General features: G+C 34.0%; 3 protein-coding genes across 3 annotated transcripts in view; all 3 read right to left on the minus strand.

Annotated features, from left to right (window-relative positions):
• Positions 1-1,740: 1,740 nt before the first annotated feature.
• LOC123686134 (fork head domain-containing protein FD5-like) overlaps positions 1,741-27,854 on the minus strand; it is a 38,509-nt gene continuing 12,395 nt past the window's right edge. Inside the window, exons 2-3 of the mRNA XM_045626125.1 lie at positions 11,324-11,409; positions 1,741-2,844 (exon numbers count right to left, since the gene is read on the minus strand). Of these exons, the coding sequence (XP_045482081.1) occupies positions 1,805-2,842 (1,038 nt within the window). The 5' untranslated portion in view covers positions 2,843-2,844; positions 11,324-11,409 and the 3' untranslated portion in view covers positions 1,741-1,804. The remainder of the gene's footprint in view (positions 2,845-11,323; positions 11,410-27,854) is intronic.
• Positions 22,876-25,297, minus strand: LOC123686107 (zinc finger MYM-type protein 1-like). The gene is made up of 2 exons (XM_045626090.1): positions 24,842-25,297; positions 22,876-24,224 (listed from the first exon to the last, which is right to left on the minus strand). Exon 2 carries the CDS (start codon positions 24,166-24,168, stop codon positions 22,876-22,878), a length of 1,293 nt encoding a protein of 430 aa, XP_045482046.1. The 5' UTR covers positions 24,169-24,224; positions 24,842-25,297.
• LOC123686108 lies at positions 24,864-25,976 on the minus strand. Its single transcript, XM_045626091.1, has one exon. The coding sequence runs from the start codon at positions 25,974-25,976 to the stop codon at positions 24,864-24,866; it is 1,113 nt and encodes a 370-aa protein (XP_045482047.1).

Genomic DNA, 27,854 nt, shown 5'->3' on the forward strand with positions numbered 1-27,854 from the left:
TTTGTTATACAATAGCTTCTTCGAAATTACTATTACCTGGTACTATGTGAAGTTTATCAATATAATTATTTCTTATTCATATTTTTTTCAACAACTGAAAATTAATTTTGAATATATTTCGAAAGGTGAATTTGAATGGTTTCATAATTTAAAGTAAATGTCCTTAAACTTCACACGATTTTGTGTTTTTCTTCTAATTATGATTGAGAAAAATCTTCACCCTGGATAAATCTATGACGATCTTTGAATGGTTTTCCTAGCACTAGTCTGATATAAAAATTGATTATTCCTCTTCTTGAATGATTTATCATTGGACTTAACTCACTATAAATTGCACATCAATTACTTAAGGAGCAACTACTATTTTATTCCACCGATACCATATCCTATTATACTATAGGGTGTTTTTTTTCGAGGTATATAACTTCAAGTTGTCATTACTGTTCAAGATGGCGACCGATTTAACAGCTGTCAAGTGATTTATTCTCAGTTTGCTTTGGCAATTCATCATGAGTAGACTCACGCCTGAACATAGCTTGCAAATAGTGAAATTTTATTTCGAAAATAATGGTTCTCTGCGGAATAGATACGTATCGCGCACTACGTCCATTTTAATTTGTTTAGCGATGAAGCTCACTTCTGGTTGAATGGCTACGTCAACAAACAAAACTGCCGCATTTGGAGTGAAGCTTATCCTCAAGTGTATGTCGAAACACCGTTTTCTTCAGAAAAACTGACTGTTTGGTGCGCTTTATGGGCTGGTGGAATCATTGGTCCGTACTTCTTCAAAAACGATGATGGCCAGAACGTTACAGTCAATGGTGATCGGTATAGAGCCATGATTACTAACTTTTTCATTCCTGAATTGAACAACCATGATGTCCAGGAGCTGTGGTTCCAACAAGACGGCGCAACATGTCACACAGCTCGTGCCACAATCGATTTATTGAAAGACACGTTTGGTGACCGCCTATTTTTAAGTTTTGGACCTGTGGATTGGCCTTCAAGATCTTGTGATTCAACACCGCTAGACTACTTTCTGTGGGGCTATGTAAAGTCATTGGTCTATGCGGATAAGCCACAAACCCTTGACCATTTGGAAGACAACATTCGCCGTGTTATTGCCGATATACGGCCACAAATGTTGGAAAAAGTCATCGAAAATTGGACGTCCAGATTGGACTACATCCGAGCCAGCCGTGGCGGTCATATGCCAGAAATCAGATTTAAAAAGTAATTGCACAGGATTATCTTGCGGATAAATAAAATTCATGTCAATCGAATAGTCCATCGTTGTTTTATTGCAATTTAAAGTTCTGTAGCTCTAAAAAAAACACCCTTTACATGCCGAAAATTATCTAAAAGAATGATGTTGTCACGAATCAACTCTGGTTGTGCTTTCCTTTTTTTTCAATTTATGTTTCACTTTGTTATATTCATTTTAATTGTAGTTGTATATATTCACCTCATACTCATGTTTTGTAAATATCTTGATGATATTTACTTTCTCTTCTAAACCTAAAGGTAACAGATCGGTGTTCTTTGTTAGGTATACGGTTATTGGGACCTAATTTTTTGAATGGGAAGTTGTTGAAGAATGGTCCAAGCACTGTTTTTCGAAAAAAAAGGAAGAGAGAAGGAAGAATTTTCGTCTGACAATCTACTAGATTTAACACTATTCTTGGAATTCTTCCTCGTAACTAATTTTAAAGGTGGAGGGTTTCAATGAAAACAAAATACTAGGATTCACTTTTATCTATAATTCTCTATCTTTAATACGACTGCATACATTTTAAATAATAATTTATATATTAATTGCTTCTTCTGAAGAACATGACGACGTATCTAAGTTGACATTCTTGTTTTTATCAGCAATTAAGTTAAGTAGAGGTAATGATTTGTCTAAATCCGATTTATCACAAATTTGCCCAGTCTTATAATCTATAGTACGTACATTGCTAGGTAAGCAAAAGGAATATTGCACAGGCATCGATACAGGGTGACACGGTGGCGTAGGATACAAAGCACTCGGCATCACAGGCATTGGCCTTATCACTCCACTTTTATAGACACTAGAAGAAGCGTTCATAGAAATCAGAGCGGCAGCATATTCGAAGAAAGCTGCTTGCTGAGCCATTATCAAGTTCTTTTCACTTTGCAGATCACTTGGTTGTGTCACTTCGGGTTGGGGTATCACCCAAGGGAGACTCGGTAGAGTTTGAGAAGTGGGGGGGTTGGTGAAATAGGGAGATGTTTGGGGCGGGATTGGTGGGGGCACATTCTTATTGTCATTTTGTATAATACTGTCTATGCTGAAGGACTTCAGCGTAGTTGACGTTGGAGTTATTGGAGGCACAGGCAGAGGCAAACCGGTGCTAACAGGACAGACCATCGACGATATATTAGGCAGAGGCGCCGAGGTCGGAGTCGATGGAGCATGCGCAGGCAGGCTGAAGGAACTATTGTTTAACTTGGAAAGGCTTTCGAGCTCTTCGTGTATATTTTTTGGCAGTTTGAACCTCTTTCTTCTCCTAAGGAAACTCCCGTTCTCGAACATGTCCAAAGCGGAGGGATGAAGAGCCCAGAAAGCACCTTTTCCAGGTCTGTCAGGTCTTCGTGGTATCTTGATGAAGCAGTCGTTGAAGGAGAGGTTGTGCCTCAGTGAGTTCTGCCAACGTTGGGTGTTTCTGCGGTAGTAGGGGAATCGGTCTGTGATGAACCTGTAGATTTCAGAAAGGGGCAGCATCTTCTCCGGTGAACTCCATATTGCCATTGCCGTGAGGGAAATGTAGGAGTACGGCGGCTTGTGATCTCCGTAACTTTCCCTTGGAGGCCGCGGCATTTCTGGAAAAAAAGATCACATGTAGTCTTTTTCATCGATGAAAAACGAGTGATGAGATGATCAACCGAAAAGAAATCTCATATGGTGATATTGGTATAAGGTTTGAACACATTTTTATCAAGCAACGCATGATATTTTAGATACTTTTAGTTATTTCAGAATGTTTCATCTCTTAATGTTTTCTGTAATGACTATCCTCGGTGTCTGTGAGAAACCTAAGAAGCTTTTAGAGCTTGTATGATTTAGAACAGTTTGTGTTCTGTGAAAGCTTTGGTACTGTGTCCCATCCCCATTTTAAACACATCTCTGATCATTTTTTTATTGATAGCTTATGGTCTGGAGCTCGAACTAACGATTTTTGGCTTATTAGTAGTAGCGTAAAATTGATAACAATAATTCATTCACTATAAGTATCAAATTGAAAGTGTCAAGAATGAAACGTTGAATAAGAGTTGCTAATGACTATTCAAAATCATCCTCTTGTAGATTGGTCTTAATTTAAGAAGACAAGTTGGTTCTGTATCTCAATTCTGAGCTATATTACCGTTGGTTGCTACCAACTTATTCCACACACCACAAAGGATTCTGATTAATTCGGTTAGGTCAACAGAAAAGATTTTCTTCAATCCAAGTTAGAAAAGACATCACACAGTAAGATGTTAGAGTTTGAGTTTAGTTTTCTACCAAGAAATAATGTTTTATCAAATATTAGGGAAATTAAAATTTACACTACATCGTCAAGTGAAGGATACCTCGAAATCTCAACGATAATTTGATTGAATTTTGCGGGTATGATATGTATGAATCATAACAAAACGTAATCATTAGAGAATAATGTGTGCATTGAAAATGTTTGAATTATATAAAAAAATACCAGGGATTGCCCTTCCATATCTAGAGTTCGTTCTGTTGGTGAATTACCGAACTTAGTTACAAATTTGGATTGTTATAATTCATATAGTTTGTACTCCATTTTCACAACTGAATAATTCGTCAAATAGCCAAGATATTAATACAAAATCATCTAGATTTACCAGAACATTTCTGACTAGAAACTATTGATTAACCAATGCACCCCCCTGATAAAGAGAAGACTTTTTCTCACTTCCAAAACTAGAGTTTCAAAATTAAGGTAAAAATTTTGATTATACAGAATAATATAAAGAAATATATAAGAGAATTCTCGTTGAGTATTGAAATGAGAAATTTTTCCACAAGGCTCTACTTAATCTATAAACGAGAACTGATTCTATGTCCGTGATCAGAATTAATTTTTTCCTCATTTATATCATCCGTATATCATCTCAATTTCAATTTATAACTGGTTAATGCGAAAATATATGAAATAATATAAATTATGTAAAAGAAAGAGAACGATCTTGAAGTAAACTATATTTGTAATAAAGTATTCAGAAAATATTTAACTCACGGATTCTAGCCATAGTCCGTCTCATCTTCTACTATATTGTCTTGCAAACATGAACGAAAGGATTGAATATCAAGTATAATAAAGAATAGTCATCGTGATTGAAACTGAAGATAACACAACACTACAATGAGTGGTGGCGGAATCTAAGAAATTCAAGTTATCTGACAATAAAAAAAAACAAATACAAAAATTTTGCATTGTTACATCATTAAGCCTAATGAATCTATTGTTTATTGGATTAGATCGGTTGCAATAATATTCGATATTGAAGCGATATTAAATTGTTTTCCTAGAAGGAATTTCCCCATTTATAGTTAGAATTGGATTGAATGATTTAATTCTTCACTTCCTATACTCTTATTGGGATTGAAATTAATTTCATGATTTTACAAATATTTTGTTTTTAGTAGAGCTGCTTAGGACCGGCCACCTAGATATCCAGATCCAATACCACCAGAAGATTATTCAAAAAAAGAGCAAGGCTAGATTGATAAATGCTAGGCTTTGTGTTATACAGGGTGTAACATCAAGATATTTATCATTGGCCTTCTAATCATATCGCGATTACCTCTTAGATCTGCGCAAGCCTTTTCTATCCTCTGCCGTTCCTGATTCCGTGAAGTGATTTCGGCGGCATATACCTCATATTTCAAATAACCCCACAGAAAGTAATCGAGATGAGTCAGATCACGTGACCTTGGTGGCCATGACACAGGGCTCCATCCATTTATTTGAATAGTTGTCATTCAGATACTGAGTTACACAAAATAATATCGAAATAAGTACTCATTATTGGTATTTTGTGAGTCATGGTTCAATTTTAAAACTGAATTACATATTTGATTTTGACAGCTATGTTGAGGAGCATAGAATATCTTTCCTTTGCAGTTTTCCGCCGGAACATCACAGAAATGGTGCGATACATGGCCGAATACGTCCATTCCGGTTCGCGGTATCATATTACAATATGTGACACAATCCCCAGAATAACAAGAAGGACAATAAATAATATCTTGAATAAGAAATATGAAGAAATTAAAGGACTTAATTCCAAAATTTCTTTTGATACTTCTCTTTCGATATTATGTTATGAATTGAAATAAATGGTTATAAATTTTCTCAAACCACTAAACTCATTCTTGCTATGAAGCGAATATATTTTCCGAGATGGGTTACGTCATTTTTGAATTTAATATCTAGTTTAAAAAAATTCACAGTTTCATCAAGCATACTTCTTATCGATATTTTAAATAGTCTGATACAACAATCATTAGAGGTGCTGAGAGTTTACAACGAAAGACAGTTGAAGAGAAAGCTATAGAATTCGAAAAATTATCAGATTTCATCAAATATTATTATAAAAGTAATAGAAAGAGGACATGTTCCAAAAAAGTCACATAACACATGAATTCTTTCGTTTGATACTCCTTTGCCAAAAGTGTGCGATTCAAAGTAAAAATTGAATTAATTAGACTGTAAAAACAAGTTACTTTTCTGAAAGGCCTGAATGACCTGTATTGTATTCACCACTTGGCTATGGCCAGTTACTCATGTTACACCCTGTATACTAATTGAGACCATAGTGAGAATATTATCACAATTATAGACTCGTCAATTTTTTCCAGCGTTATATGATCCGAACACCTTGTGAAGCTTAATGATACATGTCAATCCGAAGATAAGGGTAGGTAGCATCCTCATTTGACAAGTGCCATCTTGGCTCTAATATCTTCGAAGAATGTAAATAATCTGTTTCGTCTGCTGCTTTAGCATCGACAAAAAACCTGGCTCGCATACCGAGAGCCTTAGGCAAGATCTCAGGGTAATAAAGCATTAATTTCAGCGAGAATTTCGTGAAATTTGTCACACCTTGGATTTGAAATATCAGAATTTTACCTAAGGTAATCATATTTAACTGTTTTTCAGAAGGCGTGATGGATATCAAATTGTGGAGCTCGGTCGGTTTAATGGTACAAGGGCAGAAAGGTAGGTTTGTGAGATAAAGGTGTTTGTGGAATAATTCGAACAAATTATCGTGAGTTTTCTAATCTTGTGCCGACCTAATAGAAGACGAGGAACACCGCATATTAAACTATATGTAAGCAGGTGTTTACTCGCCTTAAACTGGGACTTTAATTATAAGGTAAGGTGTTTGGTTTGCCGCCGCTTCTTTGGATTGCACTATATTTATTTTGTTTAAATGTAGCCTAGAGTCTTCCATCAACGAAAAGGCAGAGCTATTTTGTTCGGTACAAAAAAAAGGTTGAAACTTTCTTCTATCTCGGCATCGTACAAACTGGTTGTCAGGGACAACATATTTATCTGACGCTGAAAATGATGCTCTAAACAAATATTTATACATTTTTCGGCTTCGTGCAACAAAATCATTCTGGATACCAGCAATCTTGTCAATTATTCTCGTTAGTTTTTTCCTCAAATTATCCTTATAATTATAAAATTTGAATCAGGATTAGTTAGTGTAATATCAGATCAGAATAAAATTGCAAAACAGTGCTAATTTTTTTCTTTTCAACATAAATAGATGATTGATTCAACACAATATACACTGTGTCCGTAAAGTACGGAACAAATTAATTTTTAGCTAAAAAGTGAATTACTTTCGAATAATGACTTCACCGTCATTTTTTTTAAATGGAACACCCTCATTTTGTCTAAATTTTCCGATTACTCTAGCTGAGTTGATCACAAAAATGTATCACATGTTGATTCCAATTGGTACAGGATGGACAAAAATACAATAGTTTTGTGTGTGCTCATAAAGTAACGCGTAACATTCTTCATTAGTTAAATTAACAATATTATCAAAAATACTTATTGTCTAGCGGCAATTGGTTTGAATGTAACACCCTGTAGTTTGTTACATTTTTAGATTAATGAAAATGTATAAAAATAAGAAATAATTTCTTTCATATTCTGTCTGCTAGACCACAAGTACCAAACATGTTTGGAAACAGCTCATTTTTATTAATCTAAAATGTAACAAACTACAGGGTGTTACATTCAAACCAATTGCCGCTAGACAATAAGTATTTTCGATAATATGGTTAATTTAACTAATAAAGAATGTTACACGTTAGGTACTTCATGAGCACACACAAAACTATTGTATTTTTGTCTACCCTGAACCAATTGGAATCAAAATGTGATACATTTTTGGAATCAGCTCAGATAGGGTAATCCGAAAATTGAGACAAAATGGAGGGTTCCATTTGAAAAAAATGACGGTGACGTCATTACTCGTAAGTAATATATAAAATTATTATTTTAGAATACGGAAAATTAAAATTAAAAATCGACGTTTTACAGGATTATTTATTAAAATGGTCTGTTTAGCTGAAAATGAATTTGTTCCATACTTTACGGACACAGTGTACAACATACTATACAATAACGAATGAAGCACACAAAGAGTAAACTAAATTAAAATACATTATAAATAAATTATAATTGTCTTAACCACAAGAAAGCTTCATTAGATTTGACGGTAGAAGAATATTCTACTCCCTATTATCCTAGCAAAACATGTTCGCAATTTTATGATATGTGTTCATTATTTTAAAATTTTTTCCATTGTTTTTTATTTATTCGAAATTTATGGATCATGTTCTTGAGTTAAAAAGTTTGGATCAAATAGCTTTTATAGTTTTAGAGAAAATCTCTGTTTGGTTAATGAGTGACTTTTTTCATTTAATTTTTCGACTCTACATATAGCAAATAATAAACTGAATTCAAAGATTTATTCTATATAATATTAAACCAAAAAGAAATATACTCCAATATTGAATAATGAACAAAAATATTCTTTCAACTATTAGGATCCCGTTCAAAATATATATTTTTAAATATATTAACTGTATATCTTGATTAAGACCATAATCATTACATTGCCAAAGATGTGAATGTCAATCAATGTACTAAAACGAAGTCCTCAAATTCATGCACATAGTTATTATTTCAGATTTCAAAAGATCCGCACGAAAATTAAAAAAAAATATTTTCGATCGCACGTCCATTTTGAACTTTTTATCTAAGGTTGATCGACAAAGAGGCGGCATGCCTGAAGAATTGGGGAATGTGCGCAAAATTATAAGAGTTCACGGACCAAATTATTATTCCATTGTTTATCATGGATTTCGTGTTTTACAAAACTTAATCACAGCATATCTCTTCGAATCAGTAATAAAAGAGATTTATAGCGTAAATAAATGCCGATAAGTCCAAAAAAAACTGGTAATATACTCCTGAAATAAATAAGGAAATGGGCAATTATTTGGCTAGATGTTGAACTTTTAATGGCCGTAAATTTCCCTATATTTATTCAGAGGTAGGTTTTTTAATTGTTCAGAGAACAATTTCCGCCAAATGCATGTTTTGGTGGAAAGCCAACATGATCGCGGAGTGAACATTTTCGGAATATTGAAATCCAGCAATTATAAATAAAAAACGACAACTCAATAAAATATTTAAAAAAGAAAAACTCCATATTTCCATGATAACAGATTTGATCGGGTTGAAATTTTGCGTGTAATAGAATAACCATTCCAAACTTCATGCAAGTTTTTAAATGCGCCAACTACGCCCTTGGAGACCACATACACCCACCCATATGCAGTGCTGTGGGCCTCAAGGGTGCACATGGCGCACGCATAAATAACTGACGGAGATATCGAAGTAATAATTCGAGATTTGGAAAGAAAAAATAATCGGCCGGAGTCTTATCAGAGGAATATGGTGTACTTTCGATAATATCTATGTTTTTTGATCACATATTTGTTTATACTTATTTAAGATCAATATTGTGCGGAATCTATGATATTTCTTTTGCTAGCAGTTCCTAAACACGATAACTGTGAAACCCGTTAATAGGCAAAATCTGAGCAAACGTTCCGAAAGTATAGCCATTCGAAATTTCATCTTCCTGATAAATGTAAAACAACAAAAAAATTGTTCTCATATGAGAATAGAAAATTCAAGTCTCATGTTGGCCATCATCAGAACTAGAGGGAATATGGAAAAAAAAATACCTAAATATCACAAAACCCACGGATTTATATCTCAGATATAAATTATATATTTTCAAGCATCGTGCAGAATTTAAAGATGATTAAGCAGAATAATAGAATTCAAGAAGAATATCGGAACAGAAATTTTAAATTTTTTCGTCAAAACAGAAGCGATCGGGTTTAGATTTTGCGTTTATACTAAATTCAATTACATTTACAAGCTTAGTGAAATTGCACGTTAATAGCGTCGTTAGAAACATAAAAAAATTTCAGCAGAATATCAAAAATTAAACGAGGAAAGCACTAACGTGTGAACTGAGTTATTCGCATCGTAAAATTGTCTGAGTTGTTTTGTAAAATTTAATATGTTTCATTCGGATTGCAATTCATTTGTGAAGACATCAGTTTTGAATTGACAATACAGGGCGTTCCTAAATTGGAGGTACAAACGAAAATGGCAGATCTGCAGCAAAGATTAATAAAAACTCGGTAAACTTCTATAACCATCACAAAAAAGAAGATCTACAAGAAAACCCCGTATCTCGAAAACAATGCATTCGCAGGAACAAGTTTATATCAATTTTTATTCTTAAAATTATCCAGGAATTTCTCTTTTTCCTTTGTACCTTCCATTTAGGAGAACCCTGTATAAGGTAATGACAATCGAATCGGTTATCAAAAAATACTATTATTTCGACTTATTTGGTTCAAAATTCATTAAATTACAGATAAACGTTCAGGAAACATTTTTTTGATTACCCCCCAGGAAAAAAAAGATCTACGCCCTTGTTGAATGTAGAGTAATATAAAAAATAAGTGGGCTAATTTCACTTGAGCCCAGTTCTCTATATTTTCTGGTTCCGGTACACCAAATCAAAGAATGTAAAAAAATATATTTTCTTCCATTTTGAATGAATCGTGTATTTACGTATTTCCTATCGGAACGAATTGTCACATTTTTGCAATTGCATATCATGAAATGAGAAATGTTCAAAGAAAACTTTCTATTTAAGCATTTACCGTCAAAGCTACCTACACACGATTCATACAATTGTACCGTCAATTGTAACAAAGAAATACGTAAACATAAATTTGTCAACGTTGAGCTGTGGATTATTTGCGGTATCTTCCCAATTGGTGACAGTCCCTAATCCCTTATAAAAATCATGTCCGTCCAGAGTATTGGGTGTAGCTTCCTTCATTTTGAACAATAGGCCAAAGATATGACGGTTAGGTGTTGTCGGCACACTTTTTACCTACCCTCATCATTATGTAATCCCTACTTTGAAATAAATATTCTTTGTGTTATATTTCTTGGTTTATTATTCCCGATGATCAAATTGAAATCGTTCAGGGAGCAAAATCCGACAATTTGAAATAGCCATAACGGCAACACCGTGTATTATTTGTGTATTTATTTATGTTCAATATGTTATGCATCGAAATTTGCCTTCAATAAGACGAATATTGTGGCGATTAAATGAATAACTGCATTCAATTTCACAATTAATAAAAACGTTTTTGAAGCGTGAATCTTTCTATGATTTATGACCGAACCTACTGAACTCGAATGACATAAGAAATGTCAAAAATAATACAGTTTTGCCATTATAACCATTTGAAATTTTATCATTACTATTGGAAATATAATTTAATCGAGTTATTTCATTTTTTTATGTGTGTATACTATATACCTATTCTATGCACACATTAACAAAAATAGTAGAAGTAGAATAAAAACAAGCGTCTTTATTCAATGTTTGATTTCTCTATCCTCTGCTGAATTCATTAGCATCACAGTAATATAATTCTTTTAATATTTTTCTCGATAATATCAATTTATCCTATTTTTTTATGTGAAGGTGTGATTCTATCAACAGATTGTTTGTTTATATATTTTATGAATTGAGTTGTGAATCTGATTTATGCATTATTTCAATAGCTCTTCAACTCATGAATGAATATTGATTTGAGAACACCAGAGAAAATTTATAGATATGCAGAAATAAGGAATAAGTAAAATCTTACCATCTGACGCTTATTCGCTGTTGATCTCAACATGGATGCTGATGCCAAATCTGGCCTCGAAGATATTTTGGTGGCAAAATATTCATCTGGAAAAAATATATTTATGATTGAAAACGCTTTCTCGAGAAATTATTGTAATTTATCAAACAAAAATTCGATGTAGTTGCATATAATATAGAAGTGGTGTGAATTATATTTCAGTTATCTTTCTCGCTATGAGATATTTTTTTTCAGAGCTTGTTCCCTCAACAAATCGTTCTATTACTTCGTCACAATGTGCGTTATTTTCGAATTTTGATGCCGCGGTTAAGTTCGTATATGAACATGATCTGACTGAGGGTTCCATAAATAGGTGTACTAAAATGCCTTGAGCACGTGTACGCGGAATTTATAGCCAGCTAAGTGAATTTAAAGAGGTCGAATTATTGGTCTACGGGAGGTGAGGTTGTCATTTGAACAGCTTTCTGGTCGTTGCAATTTCTTTGTCAGTTGGTATATTTCTGTTCGGAAATATGTTTTGTCGAATGTTTCAAAATTACATCGATAGAGATTCATCATCAATGAAGAATGAGTGAAATACATTTTTCATCGAATTGAAATTTTCAAAAAAAATTCCAGTAAAAGTGTGGAATCTGCTGATTTCTCTTGAACAGCAGATAGTACAACCTATCATTACCACGATACTATATTAGTTCATTACCGACCTAGATAGGTACATTGACCTTGGTATCGTACTTATCCTGGGTTATACATTCGGTAACAACCGAAAATTCCCCTGATTATTTATAAAACAATTATGGTGATGATTCAATCCATTATCTTCTGAATACTGAAATAACGAAACCATATTCAATCCATTATTTATATTTTCTATATGTTTTTTGTTATATTAATGTACAATTAACGTCGTTATATGCCGGTTATTCATTTTCATATTTAACTTGAGAAATTTCATGAAAAATATGTACCCTGAAAACGATTACCGTTGATGAAATACCATTTAATGGTGATTTTATTTACAAATTTAACGCGGTATTATACGGTGTATCGAATTGAGTTGGAACGGTGATGAAATGACTGTAATAAGTCGTACAAAGATAAGATCAGTTTCGAGATACCTGACGGTACGTTGGACTTTTCTATTGGCAAGGAATTCTAATAGTTTGTTTAGGACCTCCTACTTTATGTAGGAATCCCACTGGTGGCAATGATAATACTTAAGTTTCGCCATCTTTCGTTAATCAGCAAGTATAATTAGCGATGTTACTACAAGTGACTTTGCAAAGTGAGAATACCTGTTAACACAACGTAGATAATGGTGTCAACAAGCTTTTTCAACGAATGAATTATTTTCTTGAAACAAAACCGTTGTCTTCATTCTGAAGTCAAAATTGCCTGCATTAGTTCTCAAAATGACACGTCACCCAATAAACTAGGGATTCACGGCTTGGCTTGATTTTCAAGGTACTTGGCTTGAGCTTGACATGATTTCAAGTTAAGCTCAAGTCAAGTAGTAGTTTTTCAATCTCAAGTCAAGTCAAGTATTTATTCATCAAGTACTTGAATCATATCGAACTACTTGATTTTTAGCAGTTTTATTGTGTAGTATCACATCAATAAAAAATGATGACATGAGAAGGAACCTTGCAAAAAAAACTTCTATTTATCAAATTTATTGTATAAAAGAACCGAAAATATCAATTTTTCTGAAGAAGAAACATAAATTAAAGCACTATAAATCATAACAAGATAAAAAATAAAGCTTTCTAATATTGAGAAACCTCCAGAATTTGTTTGATTTCAAAATTTTCCATCCAGGATCTAAGACACATGAGGCATCTTATAGATTTGTCGCCTAACCTATTGCGGGTTTTTGTAACTGTATGAGCAGCTCTGGAAAATTGTCTTTCAACAGGAGCTGAAGATGCTGGCGTTGATAAAAAATTCTTGGACATTTTGGCCAAGTTTGAGAGATATTTCTGAAACTACCAAAATCTACCAATAGATTTCATAGAAATGTGAGAAAACTACTGATAATGTCACACTGGCGAATGCTTCAGTCTCTCAGCGCTCGAGGAATCCCCTTATATAAGGTAAGAACAATCGAATCGGTGATTAAAAATATGCTTTTTTTTCGAGTATTTTGGTTCAAACTTCGTTATCAAACCTCTTTTTCTCATAATACAGGTATGAATAAACGCTGTCGTCAAAAAATTGTTTTCGATCACTCCTCCCCCAGAAAAAAAGATCTAGGCACTTGCGAACAGTTCGAGGAGTACATGAATCACTGTTGAAGTTTACAAAGTTGAATTTTCATGAAAAAATATTCCAAAAGTTTATTTCTCTCATAATAGAATATTATTAACATGAAATTTTACATGTCACGAAAACTTAGATTGATGTAGTTCATAACTTTTCTGGAACAATGCAATAAAGGCTGTTTAAAAAAAATCTTCAAGAATGTCGCGGAAAAGAAGCTTTCGAAGTGTAGAGTTTTAGTTTGTGAGAACGACATAATATTGTATTTTATATAACTAAAATGAAAATATCGAATTTATCTTTGATGACTACACTTACGGATTTGAGTTGAAATAATGTAACTCATATTTCTCTAAAATTGTATATTTTAAGAATTTGAGCTCCTAGGTAAAAATGAATACGTTATTTGCATTCAGAACATCAAATTGATATAGAACCAGCTCAAAAAACCTCGATACTAAAACAACTGTTCATCTGTGAATTATTTAATGGAACGCTTTGGAATAGCTTACTTAGTAAAAACTAGGAAAGAAAATACAAAGGTAGTAAACTGAAGATAGACAGTGAAATGTGAAATCGACAATTTTTTTTCTTTGCATTAATGTTGAAATTACACGCATTGCATCAAATGTTATCTTATTCTAGTTAATTTCATTCGGCAATTTCATATTGTCGCAATCGGGAATAAATATAATTATGTAATGATTCAAGATAAAATCATCGAAGACAACCAATCGAATATTACAGATTTTCTCTTTGTGAGGGTCTTGTAACGTTGTTCCCACTCTATTCGCCTTTAAGTGGCGGTAATGATAGTAAAGCCCCCAAGTGAAAACTGGCCTCGCAATGTAGTTAGGTTAATTTATGAGGTAATTATTATGCTACCGTATACACCAATACGAGAACAAGATCTACTTTCGTCCATTAAAGCAGTATCCTCAATATTTGGGATAGCATAGTTTTACCAATGTGGGGAGAGGTTATCGCCTCCAAGGTTCAGATTGTGGCCAATACTTTCATTTGGACAATTACCCTACCATTATTCAGGTAATAAACCCAAGGTTGAAGTCATATTTTGACAGAGCAGAAGAATTCGAATATCTGACAATAAATGAGAATAGGTATGTTATCCATAACAATCGCTGAGAATCAATGATTATTATTATGCTCAATATGTTGGCAACGCCCGTGCTATTTCCCTTTTTTTCGTTAATACCAAGCTTCAAAAGATGCATGTGAAAATTTCGAAACACATAGTGAAGTCTGGATCGAGAAATATTGAACGTTGTATCTGTTTGAAAATATAAAATATGACTTTGGTGTATTGACAATGTTCCTTGTTCTCAAATCGATGAAAACTATAGTCAAATTTAACGAATTGAGTTTCCAACTGCTTGACCAGCCAAATCTGGCCCCCAGTGATTACTGCTTTTTGGCACATCTCGAAAGATTGCTCTAGGAAAAGTTTTTTGGCTCTAATGAAGGAGTGATTGGAAATGTTTTTTAACAATCTTGTTAGATGATCATCCGAATTTTAGACTAAGATAAGAAATTGAGCAACTTTTGACCAGAAAAATGAGAAAAACTGAGCAAATAATCATTCAAATACAATTTATTTGGGAAATGGTAAATTCTCAAACATTTACATGCATTTGTTAGAGCTTAAGCGCTACAAGATATTTGACAGTATAAAAAAATATTGTCCTAACATCTATTTACATCCCTGTATAATAGGAGAACGATATACATTGCTTTGACAAGAAAACATGTTAATAAATATATGAAAAAGGAGTCTGAAAACTCAAATTATTCATACCTATTGTCACGTGATGACGAAACGACCTAGTTTGAACGAATTTCTGTGTTAGTTGTTAGTTCGTTCTTTTGTGCTTAGTGTTTTGCTGCAAATTCTGACATTTTGTACAATGAAATATGCTAGTTATTTTCAGGGTTTGACCAGATTCATTTTACTCACAGAAATGTTACTGAAAACCAAGGGAATTCAAAACAACATTAAGTTCTAACCTCAAAATCAGTTGTATTGCACGAAAGAACTTCGCTATAGCTAACCTAACCCATTTATAGTCTTGAGCAGAGAAAAGTTTTTGAAATATCGTAGAATAATAATAAAACCAACATCATTCAATGATTTTACACTAATAATGAGTTTATAGCTTACATAAAAATGATCTACACAAAGAAAAACAGTTGAAACTATAATGAAAGCAAATGTTTTCGTATATGATACTTGCTTAATTATGAATCAAAGTGACGTCACTGATACCATATTGGATAAAATTGCGTATTCGCCCTCTCATTAAATTTTACTCTTTGATTGCTGTTTTTTGAAAAATATTTCTGCGACATGAGAATATATCATAAATATGTACTCAATATACATTACTGCGTTAATTGAATACTTTTCGAATAACATCTATTCTCCCGTATTTTCTTCCAATTACAGACCGAAATAATGGAGAAATATTGGATTTTTAGGAATAAAACTAGTGCAAATTATATCGAGTTTACATTTCATGCCAGACTATCATACAAAAACTCAGCAAAACTTAACGAACAACCACCAAACTCACTGATTTGGATACAGATTTTTGAAATATACACTGGTCCACAAATGAGGAAATCAATTTCAGAAATGGCGTTCAGAAAATGTTTAGAGGAGATTGGATCATTCATTTGCGTAAGTGTATTATTTCATACTCTGTGTCCAGGTATTTGAAACCATAATTTAACTTTTGTGTTTAATTAATTGCACTTTTTACATAATTGACAGAATGAAGGATTAAAAAAAAAAGCATCAATATTGTGTTGCACAAATTTCAAAGCCAATTCTTGGTATAAGACTCAGAATGCTGCCATGAATTCAGGAATGAATAAGTCGAGGATTTGATCTTCATTAACCTTTTTTTTCCTTTTCCCATTCATTTATTCAATGGCAAACGGTACAAAATTGATATTAACCATCAATTAATCTTGAGAAATGGAAGTGAAATTCTTTTATGTGCGGCTTATTATAGAATTAAGCGCTTTTGCCTCTCAACAACACACCTATTAATATTACATATGTAAGAGAAACAGCTCCAACTATAAATGATAGTAATTATTCTTTAAAGCATCCTTGCTAATTGGTTAATATGGTTCTAAAGCAGAGTAAGGTCGAATTGCGCAAGTATACCAAGCTCACTCTAATAAGCAATCTTACTAGGTACTACCGCAAACTTGGGGCTTGCTAATTGATATTTCATGGTTATCCTTGTTACTATGTGATATTCACTATTAACGATAATTGTCATGGCTGGGTCAATACTGATTTTTGTTTGAATTAGTCCAAAAAAACGTTTTATTTATCAATAATTAAAAAAAAAAAACAATCGATTGAAATCGAAAAGCCGCATGAACCTTTTGTTTTGGAAAATTTTAGTGCTGCTACATGGAATTTGTAATGAATACACTTCACATTTTTTAGTATAATTCTTGTCTGCCAAACTATTGGAAGTAGAGTCAGATGTTGAAGCTCTTATGGTTTTTAATTTTTGGAATTGTTCAATCTATCCATATTTGTAATCCCCCCGACAATATTACACTTTATCTATTGTTACTGAATAATTAGTTGTGTTTTTCGAATTCTCTTGGAATTTTCGATGGCTTCCATACGAAAGTTTGAATCTAGCTTAAAGCTGCCATCTCATCGGTTTTTTAGTATCTAGTTATTTTGAGTACTAGGTATAAAGTTGAAAAATTTCTGATTCCGTGTATTTCTTGACTCTACCAGAGTAAGTAGAAGTAGTGGAAGTAGCTTCTCAAAAATGATTACCAGCAACCTGGCCGAAAATTTAGTACACCGCGTATTCAAGATTCATTGAATGGAAGATGGAAAAGCTATGCATTTTTTCTGGGAGACAGTGTTTTTGGCTTTATTTTCGGAACTGGCACAACAACAGAAGCAATCAACAGTGAGGTGGAATTATTCAATGATTAAATCTATGTTAATATCCAATAACATATCCAAATATTCCAAAGTGATATAATTTCTGAAACAAAATGAAAATTATTGCACTCCCAAGAAAACTAAGATTTTTACTAGTGCATAAATTATGTTTTTTTTTTAATGATGCTCTTTATGAATTTTATTTAATTTCTAGATTGTTGTGGTATTTGAGATTGAAAAAGGTGCCGAATTTTTGAAGTAACATGGATGATTCTGGAACGATATAAAAAGAAACTCAAAAATACAAACAATGATTAAGCGGGAGATTTGTAGTTAGTGATGAATATATTGAATTCGTCTTTTTTATGCATAATTCAATGGAAAATGTATCAATCAGGTTGTGGATAAGAAATTAGTTTTATAAGGTGCCTGAAACATTAGTTAATTTTCTTCAACTGGAAAATGATAACTCCTATAATATAGGAAATTCATTTCAAATATAGTCTTCTACACTTCTAGTTGAATTGAAAAAACATGGCTGTTGGAAGTCATCTACGGGTATGCTGACAGGACAAAATAGCCGATAAAGTGTTTAGAACATAATGGTACTCCTGAAATAACACCCGATTTGAGTTTTACATCTTCAAGCAACTCGATCGGATCACAAATATTGCATATTAATTTTTCGATATTCTTCTTCAATTTGCTCTAGTTTTTTTGACGCGCTGCAAATGAAATCTCAACTAAAGCTTGAAATTGTTATTTTTCATTAACACGTAAGCAGAATTTCATGAATTTTGCCAATTGACAAACTGAAATTAAGCTTTTGAGATTCTAAAAATTACTCACTTCTTCATACAAGAGTTATTATATTTACGGCCGGACGGATAGACAGAATCGAATTGTACCACTGATTCGTCAATATCGAGTCGAATCATTGCCGCTGTTGCCAGCTTAAAATTTGCAAAATGCAGACAGAGATGAGAAGCGTATTATCTGCGAATTTCATAGAACAATGCACGTGCAAAACATGAGTTATGAGATTTCGAAGTCACAAATTTTCCAAAGATAGGTACCTTATCTCGTTCATCGTATTATCGATGCCATAAATGTTCCAGTAGGAAATCATTAAGCACAGCAATTGACCTTTTGGAACTCTCACAATATAAGAGAAGATATATCGTGTATTCAAATGTGCAATATGTGCCTCACCTATGTATACCGGAAAACCTAGGGTAGAGGTCCCTGGACTAATAGCATTGAGCAGGTTGATGCTTTTCACTTGAAATTGCGCTCTAACATTATGCATATGCAAATCCAACACGAAGGGATGGTCCTTCGGATCAGATAAAATTAAGATTATTAATGTTTGGCGTTTTTTCCCTAGCAGTTTCGGTTAATAAAAGCTATAATTTACCAATGGGGTCTAAATATTCCATTGGGGGAATATACAACCCCTGTTAATAATTATAGGTCGACACTATAGAACCACGAATCGTGTAACTTTGAATCTTATTTAAAAAGCCATTTTATATTTGATATTATCATCAAGAATGCATAAAATACCTTCAATTATATTATTAAAAGTAAATTGATGGTGAAATTACGATAAATAGAACTTTTAAAATATAATAAGAGAACGTAATATGAGCTCTATAAGTGTGTTTTTGTGGACGGGAAAATTCATTGGTGTTATTAGAACGTGAGTCGAAGTGCTTATAAGCATAGCTAATCGAGTCACTTCTTCAAAATATTTGAAGACTGGAGAACAACCAGGGTGAAGGTCACCGAAATATAAGGACATAAATATACTAACTGACAAAGAAACTGCAACAACCAGAAGGAGCTGTTTAAATTTCAATTTTTTTTTCGGTAAAACATAGATAGTATAACAAGGAGTGAAAGATTGAATTTGGAGAAAAAAATCGTGAAGGTTTTTCATTTAAACAATTTTTTGTTACTTTGAATATTGTAGTCGTTTTTTAAATTTTGCTAACAACCAGCAGTTCGAGGAGATCCAAAGTCGATGTTAAGTTGTTTTTGAAATGCCTAGAGCACGTGTACGCGGAATTTGTCACCAGCTAAGTAAATTTGAAAGAGGTCGAATTATTGTTCTACGGGAGGCGGGGTTGTCATTTCGAGACATCGCTAGCCGTACGAACAGAAATTCATCTACTACTATGAGATGTTGTCAAGCGTGGTTTGATAATGCCCAAAATCGAAGAAGAGTAAAACTGTAAAAGGAGAAAATGGAAGCCATTGGTCACTTAAAAGTGACGTTATTCGCGCAGATTGGTGTTTTTGATAACATGGTTGATTGCTGTATATCATATGTTCATTACATAAATTTTTTTATTATCAATAGGTTTTTTAATTAATAATAATTTTTTGAATCCTTTCAACATATATTATTCCCTGAGACCATAAGTTTTTGGATTCATTACAACATTACATCTAATCTATTATTCTCCGACTATTCAGAAGGTAGTAATAATGCAGAAGTCAAAGACCCTGTGTAATTTCCATCAGTTTGCGCTCAAAATATTTTGATCCTCAATAATGTGGTGATTTGATGCCTCTTTATGGAATCGAACCCCAATATCATCTCGTTAATGCTTGTCTCCGTAATATAAATCAGCAGCCTCTTCGATATCACATATTAATAACATTTCGTATATAAAAAAGAAAAAAAAAACCGAAAGCCTTGAAGCCAATACGTAAATCGAGAAGCGGTTTCACAGGTAGACACGAAGTATAAAAATCAAAATACGAGAGTAGGCACGGCATTCGGCACCTGTAAACTGCTTATTTCTTGCCGAGTGCTCAAAAATGATTATTGAATCTAATTTTCGACCGCTTTAATGTAATACACCGGACGGAATTGTCGGCAGTTATAGCTAAATAAAGAGAGGTAATGCCGAAAGCTATAGTTATTACACAGATTTCGACGATATCGAACTTATTCCTAGCAATTTTAAATAACAAATTATGCGATTTTCAGCTTGATATGAATTTAAACGGTAAACTTGCATTATTATACTCCGCTGAGTTTACCTTCATGTTGTTTATGCTGCTGCCATGTAACATCGGCCGTTCTGGCGGCATAAATGAGAAGGAAATCCCGACGCTACGTTTGGCGGTATTTTTTCTTTGATCGTTTCAACGAGCTTCGACTGCACCGAACGATCTGTGAACTGATTGAAAATCACAAATGAGGGAAGTTCGATTCGAAGATATCGATTCTATGTTGAGTGGGTTCTTATTTTTGATGATTCAGTCAAATTATTGTTTTTGAAACAATTCATCCATTTGAAATTTTTGTTCTTTATTTTCTCCTATTCCAACAATGAAAAACTGCAACTCCTGCAATCCTGATGGTATAAATATAAGAAGGAAACCCGACGCTATGTTTGGCGGTATTTTTTCTTTGATCGTTTCAACGAGCTTCGACTGCACCGAACGATCTGTGAATTGATTGAAAATCACAAATGAGCGAAGTTCGATTCGAAGATATCGATTCTATGCTGAATGGGTTCTTATTTTTGATAATCCTTTGGTATTATTGTTTTTGAAAAAATTCATCCCTTTGAAATTTTTGTTTTTCATTTCCTTCTATTTTAACAATGAAAAATTGCAACTTCTACAATCCTGTCGGTATAAATGAGAAGGAAACCCGATGCTATGTTTGGCGGTATTTTTTCTTTGATCGTTTCTACGAGCTTCGACTGCACCGAACGATCTGTGAACTGATTGAAAATCACAAATGAGGGAAGTTCGATTCGAAGATATCGATTCTATGTTGAGTGGGTTCTTATTTTTGATAATCCTTTGGTATTATTGTTTTTGAAAAAATTCATCCCTTTGAAATTTTTGTTTTTCATTTCCTCCTATTTTAACAATGAAAAATTGCAACTTCTACAATCCTGTCGGTATAAATGAGAAGGAAACCCGATGCTATGTTTGGCGGTATTTTTTCTTTGATCGTTTCTACGAGCTTCAACTGCACCGAACGATCTGTGAACTGATTGAAAATCACAAATGAGCGAAGTTCGATTCGAAGATATCGATTCTATGTTGAGTAGGTTTATATTTTTGATATTTCTTTAGAATTATTGGAATTTTGGAAAAATTCATCTCTTTGAAATTTTTGTTCTTCATTTCCTCCTATTTCAACAACGAAAAACTGCAACTTCTACAAGGCCATACCGACGGTATAAACGAAGGGAAACACATTGCTAAAGGGTGTTTTTTTATAGCTATAGAACTTTAAATTGCAATAAAACAACGATGGATTATTCGATTGACATGAATTTTATTTATCCGCAAGATAATCTTGTGGCATTACATTTTAAATATGATTTCTGGCATATGACCGCCACGGCTGGCTCGGATGTAGTCCAATCTGGACGTCCAATTTTAGATTACTTTTTCCAACATTTGTGGCCGTATATCGGCAATAACACGGCAAATGTTGTCTTCCAAATGTTCAAGGGTTTGTGGCTTATCCGCATAGACCAATGACTTTACAGAGCCCCACAGAAAGTAGTCTAGCGGTGTTAAATTACAAGATCTTGAAGGCCAATTCACAGGTTCAAAACGTGAAATTAGGCGGTCACCAAACGTGTCTTTCAATAAATCGATAGTGACACGAGCTGTGTGACATGTTGCGCCGTCTTGTTGGAACCACAGCTCCAGGACATCATGGTTGTTCAATTCAGGAATGAAAAAGTTAGTAATCATGGCTCTATACCGATCACCATTGACTGTAACCTTCTGGACGTCATCGTTTTTGAAGAAGTACGAACCAATGATTCCAGTGATTCCACCAGCCCATAAAGCGCACCAAACAGTCAGTTTTTCTGGATGTAACGGTGTTTCGACATACACTTGAGGATTAGCTTCACTCCAAATGCGGCAGTTTTGATTGTTGACGTAGCCATTCAACCAGAAGTGCGTTTCATTGCTAAACAAAATTCGTTTATGAAAATCGGGATACGTATTCCGCACAGAACCATTATTTTCGAAATAAAATTGCACTATTTGCAAGCGTTGTTCAGGCGTGAGTCTATTCATGATGAATTGCCAAACTAAACTGAGAATAAATCACTTGACAGCTGTGAAATCGGTCGCCATCTTGAACAGTAATGCCCAGGGCCGGATTAAACTCTTTTCCGCCCCTAGGCCAAAAACAATTTGCCGCCCCTATGAGTAAAGAGAATTTTAAAAATTCAAATTTTTTAAATACGTGATTTTCGCAGAAGTTGATAAAGACAATTTTCTATCTGGAAATGAAACAATCTAATGTTTCAGAGTTATATTTCATAGTAAAAAATTACAGCTTTCATAATCAAACTAATAATGGTTTTCTTCTTGCCTTCTTTTCCGCAAATTGTTGCAACACAGCTTCGAAGTCTAATTTTTTCAACAATTCAGCTTCAATGCACAAAACGGCCAGAGAATTCAAACGCTCTTGAGACATGCTAGATCGCAAATAGGATAAAATTCGCTTCAATGCTGAAAACGACCTCTCTGCTGAACAGTTCGTTGCAAAAGTGCATAAAAACATTCTAATTGTAATATCGATGTAGGGAAACACTTGCACTAAGCTTTTATCACTTCTAATGAAGGTACTCATCTCGTGTAGAGTTTTTGGAGGTTGTTCTAACTGTGCTAAGTAGGATTTGAAGTGCAAACATTCATCGTGGAGTTTTTCATCTAAATCCTGAGGAAAACTAGAGATGAGATTAGTAACCGCTACTTTTAATTCTTCAGAACTAATCGATTGCAGTTTTAATAAAAAGGAGAATTTCGCAGCAAAACCCTTGTAGCAATTTTTACGTTGATTCAATTCTCTTATTAGATAGTCAATTATAACAAGATAAACCCCTACTCTGAAGTTTTCCCTCCCACTCAAAGCAGTATGTCCCACTCGAGTTTCATCAGCAGGAACAGTTCTTGTTGTGGCTCTTCTTTCTTCACTTCGATATTTCTCAAATCCAGAATTGATCTTCGCTCTCTCCTCAAATCGATCAAATTGATCTCTTAATCCTAAGATATAATCAACCAATGACTCATAATACAAAACTACTTCATCTATACCAATGCCAACTTTCTGTATTGCTTCGCTCACTTTATCAAATCTTTCCAAAATTGGACTCCATACAGCGAACATTATTGCGGTTTCCAGAGATGTTAGCTTGATTTTCAATCCTTTTGCTTCACTCCCAGTCTTAGACCTGTCCCGCTCATCAATTTCACTCAAAGCTGCGACAACTTCTTTCCAATTTTGGTTCATGCTGTTGCAAGCTTCATATCTCGCCGACCAGCGAGTTGTAGATAATCGTTTCACTGAAGGGCCAGTCAGATGTTTCATTAGTATCCCCCAGCGAGCAGTCGAGATTGAGAAGAAAACGTAAATATCCTGAAGAAGTGAGAAAAAATTCCGAGATGCCTTACACGATCCAGCAGCGTGTTCTCCGACGAGGTTCAGCGAATGAGCCGCGCATGGGATCCAATATGCCAAAGGAGAGATTTCTTTTATTTTTGCTTGCAGTCCATTATATATACCTGACATATTTGCCGCATTGTCATAGGATTGACCTCTACAATTCGCAAAATTGAAATTATGCTCCTCCATCATCTTAATAACAGCGTTATAAAGGTCTTCAGCCTTGTGTCCCGGATTTGGTATAAATCCTGTGAGTAAAATTACCTAAGTTAGTACCAAATTATTCAATGAGCTCATAAAGATAACTATTTTTCACCCTAGTAAATATCAGTAATTATGTGTGAGTAGAATACTAGATTTTATCCACGACTTCCTGGGTAAAATTCGAATTAATCTGCATTTTCAAAAATTAGAGTAGTTTCCAAAGCGATGACAACATTTTCTGCGTTCGCACTGAAAATTGCAAGCTCAAAATGAAGTTCAAAATTTTCACGTGACATCGATTCCATCAGTAGCCTTTTTTTTTACCGCGCTGATAGCTTGGTGGTTGATGTTACTGTCAGTCAGTCTATCACGATGCTGATAAGTTATTCACTGCTATAATTCATAGGTGCATATTATAGAATAGTCGTGGACAAGAACAATTACATTGCATAAATCAATTCAAATTTTCAATTTTATGTCAAAATTATTATAATATGTAATGAATTTGTTATTTCAAACGTTTCGATCATTAATCGCTCTTACTAATAAACTGGAATTGATAAAATAGCTACACTTAAAAACATTTTTTGAAAGTAACATCATTTCAGTATTGGTAAATGAGAAAACATTAAGAAAAAAATACAACTTTTCTCAATCTTACCTTAAAATCTTTCCACTGGTTTTCATTCTTCTTTATTATAGCGAGTAATAAAAGCCAGTTGATCGGTATGCGTTATATCTGGTGTGGAGTCTACGCTTATTGAATAGTATTTGGCTTCTGTAACTTCCTGATCAATTGATTTTAGAACTTCTGTAGCCATAATTTGGATAATTTCTTCACAAATCGATGATGACAAGTAAGAGACGTTCCCTCTGCCTTGATTTCCGTGCTTTTCAATGTGATCAGCAAGAAAAGGGTCAAATTCAGCTAGAAATTCTAATAGCATCATATAATTGCCATTATGTAGACTACCAAATACTTCCGTCGAACCCCTGAATGAAAGTCCTCTTGATGCCAATGCCTTGATCGCTGCAACAACTCTCTTTAAAACTTCTCTCCAGTACTGTACTTCCCGCTTGTATTCTTTAACATGAAGTGCATCTACCTGGCCAGCTGCTTTTTCAAGTTTTTGGAGTAAAATTAGGACACAATTTTTGTGATTCTGTGAATTCTCGTGCTGTTCAATAGTAATAGGATTTTTCCAATCATTAAATCCGGTAGATGCAAATGGACCTTTTCCATTGAATAAACGGCATGGCAGAAAGTAGAGACGTCCTGTGCTGGCAGAGTAAATCAAGAAATCGCGAGTGTGAGTCTCGGCATTTTTCAATCGGGTTTTAAACAATCCTTTCGAACAATATCGAACGCGATCATTGTAATTCCTTCTTGAAGCTTCAAAATCTAATAAATCAATATTTTGTTTAATTCCACGATTGATAAAATTCTGCCTCAACTCCTCTGTTATTTCATCCCACAGAGCTGGATCATAACTGAAGTTATCTGAACTGCCGCTAATTTCTGGAAAAGCTTTTTTCGGATTTTCACAAGATTCCACTTGTTCCGGAATCTCCATAATGCTTTCAGCTTTGTTTGATGTGTTGTTACCACTTGTTGAAGGTTGATCGAATTCTTGTTGAATTTCACTCAGCTCTGTCGAGTCCACTTTTTGTTTTTTATCACCTTTTTGTAAAAAGGTGTCAATCTTGGGAATCTTCTTCACCAGTTCCTCATTTTTTTCTGATCTTTCCTTTGCTCGTTTTCTATATTCACAACCACTTTCACGTTTTCTTGACATTGCGAAAAAAAGAATGAACAAGTAGATCTGAAGATAAGTTCCCACAAAATTTATTTATACTAAAAATTGCACTAGTAATGTTTAAAAATGACTGGCGACAACTCTATAGTGGTTAGTTCTCGATTCTGACTGTATTGCATGGACGGAAAAATAGGACTGACGAGCTGCCAGTGCCGATTCCGAAATTCACGCAAAAAATTTAACTAGTTACTTGCATCCATTGAAAATAATACCTACTAGGGCAACTCATCAAACGTGCCGCATTCATATTTTAAATATTATGCCAGTCCTCTGATTTCCCTGACAGTAATCCGTGTTTTATTAGTAGCAATTACAATTTACGATAGGATAGGTTTTCCACGTTCTCTTTGATGCGCTTAACCGCCGACAGTGCCGACTGCTGTTCGGTTTTAGGGCGGCTCCTTTGATTTTCAGATTACCGAGGGGTGTGAAAAATGCAACAATATTTCTATCTTCCATTCAAAAGAATTATACATCGGTAATGAAAAAATGTGCGAAATTTTCGAAGATGGCTATTTCTACATTTTCGTAGAGGAGTTGAAGAATTTTTTTTTATTCACCGAAAAATTTGCCGCCCCTAAAATTGTGCCGCCCCTAGGCCATGGCCTATGTTGGCCTAGGCGGTAATAGGGCACTGGTAATGCCAACTTGAAGTTATATACCTCGAAAAACCCACCCTTTATTTTTGGCGGTATTTTTTGAGTGCTCGTTCTCCAAACATAATTTGGTCAAAATGTCTAATTTTTTAATTTTGAGCAAGGAATGGTCTGAAAAGATAAAATTTGACTCGATGATGATAAAATTTGGTCAAATCAATTAGGTCCGTCGGTAAATAGGATAACTTTCGAATGAAAGAACGTAGAAAATTGGAATTTTCAGGGTGGTTTTCTCGAATGCCGCAGTTGAGTTTGTTGATGGAAAAAATCGACTGAGGGTTTCATAAACAAGGCCGTTTGTAATATTTCTTCCCTTAATTTCGAAACAACTCATTCGATCTAGACGTAAATTTGAAGCCACGTGCGGAATTTCATGTTGATTAGATCATCACAACATTCACAATCATAGAAAATTCCAGAAGCATATCGAAATGAAATTACCTATGACCATAAAACCGACGGAGTTCATTTTTTGGCTTTTCAAAGCCCCACGCAAAATTTCGAGCTGATTAGAACCGTTTGTTGCTTTCTGACTTTTTTCATATTGTGTATACATTCGAAAGAAATGAAGTTGTTATTATTATATTACCTATAACCATAAAAAACTGAAGAATTAAATAAAAAAATTCTATAATAATTATTTCTGAGATTACCGATCCGATTTGAGCTTTTAGACTTTTAGAGGAATTTTGTGTAGATATCTTAACCAGAACCATAGAATACTAGCAATATCAAGTTCCTTGCGAAATTTCAAGCTGATATCATCAGTACTATAGAAAATTCAAGAAAAATATTGGGAAATAAATGACCCAATGATCTCGTGATTACGAATCTAATCGGGATGAGATTTTGCGAGTATATATAGAATAACTATTTAAAACTTCTTGCAACATCATAGGAACAAAAAAAAATGAAGCAGAATAGCGAATCAAATTATGTTATAATTTCGAAACCACAAATCTGAAAGAGTGGGGTATGACATTTCTTGTTGAATCATAAAAATAGAAAATTCCAGCACAATATCAAAAATAGAATGAAGGGAAAGAGCTGTCGTATGTACAGTTCTGTGGTCTCCAAGGGTGCAATTGGCGCATTAATAAACGAGCGCCCAAAAGCTCCTGATTTCACGTCAGTGCTTTCCTTTTAATTTTCTTCTGTTGTTTTGTGGAGCTTCGACTGCACAGGACCATCGAATAGGTTA

Source organism: Harmonia axyridis, chromosome X, assembly GCF_914767665.1.
Source record: "Harmonia axyridis chromosome X, icHarAxyr1.1, whole genome shotgun sequence".
Lineage (NCBI taxonomy): Eukaryota > Metazoa > Arthropoda > Insecta > Coleoptera > Coccinellidae > Harmonia > Harmonia axyridis.

Bases quoted from the DNA above. Each gene is read 5' to 3' on its own strand.
- LOC123686107 (XM_045626090.1), bottom strand. From the start codon at position 24,168: ATGATGGAGGAGCATAATTTCAATTTTGCGAATTGTAGAGGTCAATCC.
- LOC123686108 (XM_045626091.1), bottom strand. From the start codon at position 25,976: ATGTCAAGAAAACGTGAAAGTGGTTGTGAATATAGAAAACGAGCAAAG.